At 48.5% G+C, this 12,288-nt stretch overlaps 1 protein-coding gene across 1 annotated transcript; it reads right to left on the bottom strand.

Annotated features, from left to right (window-relative positions):
- Positions 1 to 2,617: 2,617 nt before the first annotated feature.
- LOC146190490 (chitinase-3-like protein 2) lies at positions 2,618 to 4,048 on the bottom strand. The gene has a single exon (XM_084599798.1). The coding sequence runs from the start codon at positions 4,046 to 4,048 to the stop codon at positions 2,651 to 2,653; it is 1,398 nt and encodes a 465-aa protein (XP_084455924.1). The 3' UTR covers positions 2,618 to 2,650.
- Between the last annotated feature and the right edge of the window lie 8,240 nt (positions 4,049 to 12,288).

Below are 12,288 nucleotides of genomic sequence, written 5' to 3'. Positions count from 1 at the left end.
TCATTTTTCTCCCTATATCTTAATTATTGATTTAGATTTGTTAACTAAACCATCATTCTATTTATTAAATTTTTGTTTCTACATTACTAACATTATGTCACTTCTCTGCTTTTAAGCCACCAATCTTCCAGTCGTTTTTTGCTAGTTTCTACCGCCGGTTTATTCACGCGGCTACTGGTATCTCTAAACCCCAGAGCTTCAGGAACAGTGACTGCGCCTGCATCAACTTCCGGATGAATACCATTACATTCGAGCATAATATGGTCAATTGTTTCACTGGAGTTACCACATACAGCACATGCGTCATCTTCATTGTTAAATTTCTTTTTGTAGCTGCGTGTTCTGAGGCACACTGATCTAGCTTTAAAAAGTAGGGCACTGCCTCTTGAGTTATCAAGAAAGCTTCCTTCCTGATCTGTCTTTACCACTTTTGGTATAATTCTACACTCTGTTTCTTATCCATCGAATTTATCCATAATTTACCTTCTGTGTTTTTCACCTGTTGCTTAACTCTCTTTATTTCTTCGTCCTTGTGACTGGCATACTTATTAGTTAGTTTCCTAGTTCTTTTCCTCCATTGTGAGTCAACGCTTTTTAAGTACAGGTATTTAAATACTTTAGCTGCCCATCTGTTACTGTCCAATTTCCGAGCGCGCCACATGAGCGCCTCCTGCTGGCAAGACTGGCAACACGTACGCACACAATCTAATGATGCAGGCGGGTAGCGTTTTTCGTCTGCTTGCACTCGCACGTGCAAAAACATATCGTTGAGCAGTGTTTCAGCGTAGCCTAATTAGTTCGACATTGTTTGGCCCGAAGGTGCGGATGTTATTAACATTGCCGAGCACATTGATTTCGACCCGCTCGCCAGCGACAGGTGAAAAAGCAGGAACCAACAGCAGCCATGAAAGCTTGGCGTGCAGGAAATATCAGCTGGTTAGAGATGTTGAACAAAGCTACTGATTACTATGAAGATGCTGCTCTCAGCCCAGTTTGCCGGCACTGTGAGATTCAAGCTGGCGCCCGAAAAAAAAAAAAAAGCTTTATCAGTAAAAAAAAAAAAAATATCCATGGCCTGTTAAGACGACGTCAGCCACCGTGACCTGCTACCGCGCTAAAGCTACCCATGCTCACGCCTACTCACACCTGCTTACGCGCTGATTGGTCCCGACGCGGCAGGTCTGAGTGGCGCCGTCGGGTTTTAGCGCCGTCCAAGCATGTGGCGCCATCTGGCGCTGTCAAGATCTGGGTATTCAAAGCGGCCCGCCGCGATCGGCTCCGATAGCCGCTGCTATCGGTAATCTATCGCGGATCACTGTACAAAGGACCTTGAATAACGAATAAATTGGGAGAATTTTTTGACCAATACTGAGGCGCTGGTAGAGTGATTACAGCAATACAAGCGAGCTTTTCTTTTTTTTTTTTTCTTTTCTTTTTTTTTTTTTTTTTTTTTTTTCCATATCCACTTTGCTGCAGCTGCCCGGTGCGACTCTCCTGGCGTCTGCTGGCTCCGTTGCTGAAGGCGTCTTGCTAATCAAGAATGCATTTTTTATGCGATAGGCTTCCCAGTAAAGCGGTGCGAAAGTCCAACGTTTTTTTACAGCGTTTAGCCCATCCTGAAGCGCCGTCCTCTGCCGCTTCGATGTGAAACCAGCTAGGCCCAGCGATGTCTAGGGCAGGCGGGGAGCGGCGGCACAGTTCACGTCTCCCGGTGCGCCAGCGGGCGGCGCTGTTGCAGAAAGCTGTGCACTTGTGCAGGAATGCTCTTGGGACCCGAGTAAAGCAGGCAGCCTTAATGTACACCAGATTCAAATTGCACGAGTGCGGCGTTAATGAAACAAGCAAATAAATTGTGTTTCCCCTTTTCGGAGTCCTATCTGTGTGTCCGTGCGCGCGCACAAAGTATACCCAAGCATAGCGCTTGAAAAACACGCCGACCACGAAACCGACGGTGAAGTAGTTGTAATATGCAGCAACAAAGAGTGTGGAAAGCCATCGAATCAAGCGAGCAGAAACGCAGAACTTTTCCTGGGGTGCCCAGTCGATGCAGACAGGACAGACGCGGTGAGCTATCCCGTGTCGTCACTGCTCCTTGCTCTGTTGACTCACGTCACAGTTGTTTTATGACATGTTGTTTACCTATGTACACGTTTTCGTCACAGATGTCACTGTCGATAGGTTTTGAAACACGAAGAATTTGCATGGCGTGTATTTAAAATCAAATTAAAATATGTTCCGCAAAATGAGACGCTGGGATTACTTGGGGAGCATCTCTATACCCAGGAAAGCAACCGTATTCTTTCCGACGCTTCAAAAATTGGTGTCTGGCTAGGCAAGGGTGACAGTAGCAGGCCCGTGCAATTTGTTTTGTTCCTGCAGTCACAACATAAAAAGCTTCACCCAGCAAGTCCTTTTTCAGACCAGCCTGATGGTCACTTCTCCAAACCACGCTTTAAGCAGTGACTATACCTTTTATGCACACCCGCCCTTACATTTACTGTGATAACATTCAATGCACATCTTGAACGAATTTTGTAAATGCGTATAGTTTAATGCTCTTGCTCAAAGTGTGGGAAGATTAGTCTGTCTTGAAGGAAATGTATGCTGGCCTTTGATACTCCGTCAGCAGGGGCTTCCCCGTCCCTTTGCCTCAGATGTGCACCAAGTCATCAACCTCGCGAAGCAACGGCCACGCAGGCCCGTAGTCTCCCGCGAAGTCGTCCATGGGTAAGTCCCACACCGCGAGTCCGGCGGTCTTGCGTACTAAGGAACGCTTAGAGCGCAAACTGGCGCGGTCTTCGAATCCGATCCACTGATCTTTCGAATGGGCCACGGAGCAGCGAGAGAATCCGTGTGTTTCGTGGCTCCAGGATGAAGCGTTACGCATCAATGCCTCGGTCACCTCGTAGTAGCTCGCCAGACCGGGGGTGTTCGTGTGGCGGAAGGGTCGCCCGGGACCAACAGCAGTCATTCCGACGTGCACACCTTTGATCCACGGGCGCTTCAGGGTGAAAGTGGCACCGGCGCACGAGATGCTAAACATAGTCTTGCCGAGTTTGTGTTCTGTCACCATGGACAGTTCGTCAAGCACCGAGGAAAGTCCTAACTGGCCGTTGTGCCGCGCCCTGAAGACTGCCCGCATCGGGCTATGACACGTTGTGACTGGAAACGACGTCGGGTCCACAGTCTGATGGGTGTCCACCACAACAAAATGCAGTTGAGTATAAAGTGCGTGAACGTAGTAGCCATCGCTCCGTCTGGCAGACTGCCACGGCACTACGACACTGATATGGAGCGCCTCCTCCTGAAAAACCTGGCGCATGATGTTCAAAAAGGCGCTGTAATCGGAGCGATCTTCCAGCGTTGGATACTTCCAGTAAAGAACCAGGCCGGCGAGCCCCTTTTCTCGCGACCAGGCTAAGGCATTGTGAACGAACTCTAGGCGCGATGATCTGTCGAGTACAAGCGCACGAAAGTCGGACGAGTCCGTAGCTTCGCCGCCGACGCAGGCCCAGACGGCCGTTGGCAGAGAGACCATTCTCCGCACTATCTCGGAGTCTTCCGCGGGCTTTTTGAAGCGTAGGTCGTTCTGCTGCACGTTTAACCCCACTGAGACGAAAACTAGTGCGTCGCATAAAATGGCCGACGCATTGTCCACGTCGAATCGATGCGGAGAGCCAGACGGGAGGCTGTAGTTTACAAAACACATGACGGCGCGGCCTGTATCCTCGCCGAACTTCTGCTGCATGGAAACCTGGATGCCGGACTTGGGAGCATCTTGATGTCCGCTGACCGAGCGCCTAGTGATAACGGCTTCCATGGATATGTCAGCGTCGTTGATAGACGTCCAGAAGTGCTCCACCACGGCTGCAATGATGGCGCAACACGCACCAGTCACAGTGAACGCTCCGACGATGAGCAATGCCATCAAGCAAAGGTTATGATTGTGCATAATGTATTGCATGAAGGACTCATCTTCGTCCGCTCGCCTTCGGGACGCTCTTTGTGTACCCTCGGAAGCGGCCGCGTCGCTGTTTGAATGCTCCATGACGCGGTTGTGAACGCAGGATGGGGTCGGCCAGCAGGTAGGAAGTGAATTTCAGGTTGCTCTTTTGACGCCGGCAACCTCCTTCTGCAGTCTAGTCTTGTAGCAGCGGCAAGGGTCGTTCGAATCACGGCACGGCTACCAGGTCCACAGTTTCACATAGTGTCAATGGCTTCTCGCTTGTCACGAGCTCACGTGTACCCACAGCCTACGCCTTTCACAGTGGCTTTGAAGAGCACCATGCCATTGAATATTGGCGAGCTGTTTGACCCGAAAGCTTATAGTTCAAATGTTCATCGCGCGTGCTCGAGGAGAAAGCGTGCAGCTAGCACGGGCTGCCTGCGTGGAAGCTGCAGCCGCAGAAAGAAGATCCTGACCACGACTGTTCAGAAGCCATGGGTCAAGTGCAGTCTGCTGAAGAGGCGGACATCGACGGAGATGCCATCGGTACAGCCGCCCCAATCACGACAGGCGCCGAGGATACTTCAAGGGCAGACGAGACTTCCAACCAGGAGGCAGCGCTTACCCTACCTCCCGAGCCTCTGAGGGGCCATGCAGAGTGGTCTCCGTTGGCTGTGGCGACGTCTTCTAAGAGTGCTATCCCTCCACCCGTGGAGCAGGGGGATATGGCACTGAAGAGGGAACGCAGCTTGCACTGCGATGCTCGACGGGTGAGATATTACCTCATTTATACCACAAGCATAACCGTAGTATACAAGCCAGCAAATGGTATTGCGCTTGAAAAAGTTGCGGTGGAGGCTATTTCGGTTGGCAGGAAAACGAGTCGTTATAGAACGTTTGTCTTGGTGCGAGCCGTTATAGAACGTTCGTCTTGGTGCACTGGACATTATCCAGTTTCGAACAATACGTGCTAAGTGAGGCTCAGGCAAGGCGGCAGGGAACAAGCATGTGGTTTGAAATGGCTATTACTAACACCACTACGTGTGGAATGCCTCGGTGCTACTGTACCGCCGCCAAATAACGTCTACACGTGTGTACCAAAAAGCTGCTTCCTCCGTTCGCTACTTTCTATCTACCGATTTATCAAGTGAAGGGAATAAATCATGGTGACCGAAAATCGGGTGGAATTATTGGAGTCCAGCCGCCGCGGCGGCTCAGTGGTTAAGACGCCCGGATACAAAACTAGAGAACCCGGGTTCGACCCCGGCCGCCAAGGCTGCGTTTCGATGGCGGCGTAACAAGTAGGCTTCCTTCCCTTCTAGCGCGGTTTAGAAGTCTACGCTTACGACAGATTTCGCGACTTTCCTTTCCTATTAAGCAATTTTTTTAAGAACAAATATAAAAAGGTGAAATTAAAGGTTCTCCTATTCACAATAAAGGCTCTATCGTGTGCACTGGACGAAGCTTGGGCGTCCCCCTAATTCAAACCATCAAACCATGTACAACCTTGCCAGCCATGCAAAACTGCAAAACCATGCTTAACACAGCTTTCGTCGGTATAACTAGGTTGAACACATGCGTAAACAACCCCACGATTTTTAATGCGATAGCATTCATACCTTATGCTTCGTGTGGCTAGAAAACGTCCATTCTGTCAACCCCAGATATTATTGATAACAAAACCAGCCAATTAATTAATATGGCAATTAAGATTTGATTAGTCATATACATACTGAGTCATAATTAGTTTATGATGACTAGCCACGGCTGTGATTAACTATGAATATGGATATGACTAACCTCAACTGTGACTGACTGATTGCTCATGACTGATTAACCATGACTATGATTATTCATGGCTAAATTTGTAATAAACTCTGATTGTGGCTAATTAGGACGATGCCTAACCATTACTATGGCTAATCATGGCTGTGACTAACTACGGCGCTATATCTACGGCTAATCATGAATATAACAAACTATAGGACTGTGTTAACCTATAGTATGACGAACTATGACTATGACACTACGGCTATCACTATGAATATGACTAACCATAACTACATCTACCTGTTACTATGGTTAGGCATGGTCAAAGCAACAATGTCCATAACTCAATGTAGATGGCACCACCGCATTCTCAGACGTTTCTGAACATGCCAGGCGCTGTGGTAGTAACGGCAGTGGCATCACTGCAGGCTCAAGAAAGAAATGCTATCGCATTGCCGCACCTAAGGAGGCTTATGACCCTCCCTGAATTTTGCTCTGTCTGTACGGCGTATTCGTTTTCGGGCGTTGTAACAGAAATAAGGCGAGAAAGTAAAGGGAGAGACGGAAAGGTTATGACGTCTTAAAGCTGCATACGGTCTATGAGCGATGCCGTAGCCCCGGATTTCGACCGCACGGGACTCTTTAATGTGCACATCTAGCATTGCATCTATCTCCACCAAAACACGACCTCCATGGTCGCGATCGAGCACGTCCCCGTCCACGTGCTCAACAGCCAAGCGCTCTAGCCAAGAGAGCCATCACAGCGGGGCAAGAAGAGGGAGTGAAAACAGCCTCCCTATTTGGTCGGAATGCTGTGATCACTGGTGACATCATGGAGGATAGTGAACAGTTGCAGCAATCCACGTTCGTTGTTCTCCCTCGCCCTGTGCCTGTATGTCGTCACTGAGCTCGAGTACCCGATTTCGAAACCAGTCGCTGCAGCCGCTTTTTGATGAAAGCGAAACGCAAAATCAGCATTTAAAGACCGCCAGGTGGTTGAAATTATTCTGAAGCCTTCCAGTACGTCATTTCTTAGTCGCTCTTTTTAAACTGTAGCTCGTTCGGTCGAAAAGCGGTCGGCGTAGTAGTAGTAGCAGTTGGAACTGCATGTCCGAAATAACCAGGGATGCGTAAAAATTCATATTATGGTAAATTTGTGGCTTTATTGATTGATTGGCATGTGATAGGCGATGATTTAATTGAATTAAAAACGAAAGGATAAAATAGGTTCAAAGGTGTCAAAGTGCTTAATAAGAAAGCGACTCTTGATGACTCTAATTAGAAAATAAATTGTGTAATTGACCAATTAAATAGTTCGCAGAATTCCAAAAATGAATAATTGAGAAAAGGGGCCCAAAGGTGTCAGAAATAAAAGGCAATGTTTGATAATGCTAATTAAGAAATTTTAGTGGGTAATTGATCAATTGAATAATTGAAAAATTAACAAAATGGGAAAAAGGTGCTGAACGGTGGCAAAGCGCTCAGAATGAAAAGTCATTACTTGATGATGCTACTTAAGAAAACGGTGGAACTCATCAATTATTTAATTACAGTAATTAAAAACCGAATAAATAGAGCATGGTTTCTAAGGTTTCAAATACTCAGAATGAGAAGTCAATGCTTGATTATGGTAATTAAAAATCTATATGTGTAATTGATCAGTTAAATGTAATAACTGAAACAATGCAACATGCGTTCAAAGGCTCAGAATGGAAAGCCATTGTTTGCTGTTGCTATATCGCTGTATAAAAATAAAAAGTAAAAAAACGTCGTCTGTATGCGTGAAACGCTATAGCGTTATACCCTTCACAGCGGAGCTTGAGTAGCCTCCTAATTTTTATTGCGAAATCAATACTGCTCACAGTTTGAGCCTTCAGCGTCGAATGGCGGTGACCACCATTGACCTTTGACCTTTAGACGGCCCCCGTAGACGACCCCAAGCTGGCAGGAGCTGCCAACTTGGGTCTCTCGTTTCACATGAAACGGTTATGTCAGAATCAGCCTGCCAGGACCCTGGCATTCACGTTACTCCTAGAGCCCAATAAGGCACGTTCATACGACTTGGTAAAGAGGGGCTTTATATGTGGGCTGGCAGGAGCTGCCAACTTGGGTCTCTCGTTTCACATGGGACGCTTATGTTAGAATCAGCCTGCCAGGACCTTGGCATTTCGTTACCTCTCTAGGCCACTAAAACATATTCATACGGCTTGGTAAAAGCGGGGCTTATGTGTGGGCTGGGGAAGAAAAAGAAGAAGAATTAGAAGAATGCTCGGTCACCCGCAGCTATTGCTTTCGCTCAACATTCGGTTCAGCAGCGTTGAACTCTTCTAAACTTTTTCTCTCTTAGCTTCCCCCTTTGCTCGCGACTTGGTTTAATTGTCCACAGGGAACTGAGACAATTACTGGGCGTTTCATTTCTTCACAAATATAATGTCCATGCGGGAGACATGCATATCGCACTAAACTACCTTAATTCTACGCCCTTGCTTTGCATTATTAATGTGTTAGAATTGGAATACCACCTGGAAGAAAAGGCAGCCGTTGTAGTGTTCTATACACAACCTATCATTTTATCCGGGTGGCAAATTGCAGGGGAGAGGAGGGAGAAGACACAGGTGATTGCCACCGAGCAATGACTTGTCAGAAATGAAAATGATTACGAATGACTCAGGGGAGAGCAAAATAGTTTTGCTCAGGAAGAAAAGCCGAGAAAGGGAACTTTATGAGTAGGTACACATTGCAAAGTACAGAAGAAAATTTGGAGAGAAGTCTAGAGACGTAGTGCTTAAGTTTTGTCATCGCATAATAATGGTTAAGTGCACTGTCAATTTCAAACCGACCAGAATCAGCATTTCTAACAAGTTTGACTGTCGCCGAAAGTCAAGTTACCACAAAATTAGGCAGCTAGCGCTTTCCCGTTTCGTCCACGATATCCATAGATGTCGCGGTTCTTTTGCGCACGAGTGTTTTCATTGTTGTTTTTTGTTATGCTTCGCTTGTTGCTTTTCTGCGATTTGAGAAGGTGAAGCGAGAGGAAGAGACGCCGTCGCCGGCAGCCGCAACTTGCACAACGAGCCAGCGGCGTAGCCAGCGACTGGGTCGCCCCCGGTCCAATAGATCGCGCCGTGGGCGTGGAGCCGACAGGTCGCCTACGCCACCTACGCCGGCCGATGTGGCGGTGTCCGCCGGGCTGGCGACCCCTAATGTGCGTCCACCGCTACCAATGGTCGCCAGTGCAGAGGCTGCGGAAAGCTGGTCTTCTGAACTCGAAGTACGGTGAACGACGCGCCTGTTTCTCAATGTAATCATAGTGTACAGTTATGGCCAAAATATCTGGGCCACAAGTTCGTTTTTGAGCCGTAAAGCAGAGCTCTTGCCGCCCTAGTAAAAACAAGAAACCATTCTTAAATATTTAAAGAACGTGACCTAAGCACGCGTCACGAAGAGCTATGTCGAATGGTGCTCAGGAGCTCTCGAACTGACAATTTTTTTTTTTTCGTGGCGTACTCTACCAGCGGATGCGTATGCACATAGGTGGCACGTATGCGACTCATTCGGATGACCAAATTCCACGCTTTTGATGTTCGCCACATCAGCAGTCCGGGCGAAGCGAATTAACGCAGTTTTTCCATACCCGTGTTTTGTTTTGCTTCTGTTGTACCTATGTGCTCTCTCGGCGCCGATGCTTTTAAAGAAATGTTAGTCTATCAACGCAAATCTCCATTAGGACCGGGGATATAGACATGACGGAGGAGGTGGCAATAGCTTTAGCCATCACGGAAGCAAACAGAAACAACAAGAGCCATACAATAGTAACAAACTCACAGGCCGCATGCAGAAGCTTCCTAGGGAGAAGGGTAAGCAGGCAGGCCGGCACCCTCCTCAGGGAGGCGACTTAACTAGAAAACAAGCAGAATGTGGTATGGGCACCTGGGCACGGAGGTGTGGAGGGAAACCTTAAAGTCGACGCGATAGTTCGAGGTTACACAAACACTACTTAGAAAACTTCAAACAAATACGTGCTTTAATCCGTATAAGCTAGCACAATGGTATCCAGGCGAATACAGCCCCTCATGTTCACTTTGCGGTGACCAGAGGGCAGATCTCGAACACATCGTGTTTAAATGTGAAAGCATGCATCCGCCGGAGGGCCTGCAGATTACCAATTCGGAACAGTGGGAGGCCGCATTGCTTAACTCCGATCCAAGCCGGCAACACGCCATCACGGCTTGGCCCAAGGAGGTCGTCGAGCGCCATCGAGCGATGACCACCCCTGGGGCGGCTTGAGGAGAAGCGAACTCCCACGAAGAAAGAACTTTCCCAATTCTCTTCAATAAAGTTTCCTCCTCCTCCTCCTCCTCCTCCTCCTCCTCCTCCTCCTCCTCCTCCTCCTCCTCCTTTTAGTCACAGTAAAATGTTGGACGATTCTGTCCCGTTATACCACAAAGGGTTAATGCGTCGTGACGCTGGCCAAGCGTCGACCCGCGGTTATGCCCTACTCCGAATTACCTCATTTTTGCCCGTTTGTGGTGGGCCTTGAGGCTTGTGCTTTTCGAGCGCACCCCAGGCCTGCTGGACGGCCCATAGTTGAATGTCCTTGTCTGTGCTTTGTACAGCACTTTAAAGTTCGGGCGGGTATGCTTTGGGTGTAGCTTTAGTCGGGAACCTGACACAGTCCCACATGATGTGCCATTGGTCCGCCGGACCGACTTAACATACACTGCACATATCACTCATGTAAATGAGTGGGGGGAGGGCGTGTAGCACTGCCGGGGCGAGGAGTGACCCGGTTTGTATTTGCCTTAGGATGACCGCCTCCTCCCAACTAAGTGGCAAGACAGGAGCGATGGTGTACCGTCCAAACTCACACTTGCCGGAAAAAGTGTGACAGATACTGCGCCTTTCCTTCCCTGTAAACCAATTATAATTATATGTAGCACTGCAACGAATGCCGATAAGAGGAAAACGATAAGAGGAAGATTATAGGAGATGAACGGTAGGCTTTCGCTATTCTCTTCTTAAGAGACATCTAAGAGACCCTTAATTTTTATTTATTCTTTTGTACAACGAAGTATTTGGACCCGAGGCCCTATTGGCCCAGGTTCTCATACATCTAGGTGTTGTTGTTGTTGTGGCTGTAGGAAGAAGGAAAAGAAAATGCACGGGCCTGCTACTGGCTCTGTAGCTGAGCCACCTCCGCTGCCTCGTGCAGACAGAAGAGAAAATAGAGAAGAAAGAAAAGGAAGAGAGAAAGAAAGACGCGTGCCGCAACAACAGCCGTCGTCCACCACCGAAGTGGTGGCGGGTGCAATGACGGCCTACAACAGATAAAAATTTGGTGGCAGGCTAGCCCCCGCCGCAAGCGGCGGTGACCTACCTGCCCCAGCCCCATCAGGGGAGTACTAGGGCACATCTAGGTGGAGCTCCTCCTATATTCAGAGGTTGTACCACAAGTGTGACAAATAGTCCCCCTTTTCTTTCCTGTAAACCAATTTGAAACGCCGCTGATGCCTGCTGTACTGGGTCTGCTTCTGTGTGTTGTGTGGTGTGACGTTCGAGGAAGCGCCAAATGAAAGGCGCCGCACGGACGCCTGGATCAGACGCCCTGTTGTTGTTGTTGCGGTTGTAGGAAGAATGAAAGAAAATGCACGGGCCTGCTACTGGCTCTGTAGCTGAGCCACCTCCGCTGCCTCGTGCAGACAAAAGAGATTGATTGTTATAGGAAGGGAAAGGCGCGGTAACTGTCTCACTTGTTTCTGTGGACACAAGGGAAGGGAGGAAGGCGGGAGTGAAAGTGGAAAGAGAGAAAGAGGAGCCGTAGTGAAGGGCTACGGAGTAATTTCGACCACCTGGGGATCTTTAACGTGCGCTGACATCGCACAGCACACGGATGCCTCTTCGTTTCGCCTCCATCGAAGCGCAGCCGCCGAGGTCGGGTTCGACGGACAAAAGAGAAAATAGAGAAGGAAGAAAAAGAAAAGGAGAAAGAAGCGCGTCGGCAACGGCCGTTGTACACCACCGAAGCAGTGGCGGGTGCAATGACGGCCTACAACAGATAAAATTCATTGGCTGGCTAGCCCCCGCCGCAAGCGGCGCCGACCTACCGTCCCAGCCCCGTATGGTCAGGAACTGCCACCCTTCACCAGCCCCTCGAAGTCAACCACCAGTTTCGACGTGACGTCATGACCGGTCGTGTTGGTACATCGCACGCCCATTGTCGAACGTGACCAGTGTTCCGTTAAACTATCAAAGTACGGGCGTTCTATAATTGGTTTACATGAAACGAAAGGCGCTGTATCTGTCGCTTGCGGAATCCTTTTCCTATCATTCTCACAGTAAACAAGGAGAATTATGATGTGCGTTTCACGATCCCAGGCGTCATGACCGATGACGTCACCAGATGATGACACAATCTCGCGGTATCTCGCGAAGAACTGTTACACTTCTCGTGGCCAGACGGACAGGGTCATGGCCGCGAGTATGAGTCATTAAAGGCTTTAGTCTCAATACTGAGTGGTAGAGGAATAATGTAATTAATGTTATTAATGGTACTTTTTACCACTTAGAGTGTT

Source organism: Amblyomma maculatum, chromosome 4 (assembly GCF_055883805.1).
Source record: "Amblyomma maculatum isolate TAMU_Amacu chromosome 4, ASM5588380v1, whole genome shotgun sequence".
Lineage (NCBI taxonomy): Eukaryota > Metazoa > Arthropoda > Arachnida > Ixodida > Ixodidae > Amblyomma > Amblyomma maculatum.
Note: the sequence above shows the minus strand (reverse complement) of the source record. Positions and strands in the feature narration are given on the sequence as shown.

Bases quoted from the DNA above. Each gene is read 5' to 3' on its own strand.
- LOC146190490 (XM_084599798.1), bottom strand. From the start codon at position 4,048: ATGGAGCATTCAAACAGCGACGCGGCCGCTTCCGAGGGTACACAAAGA.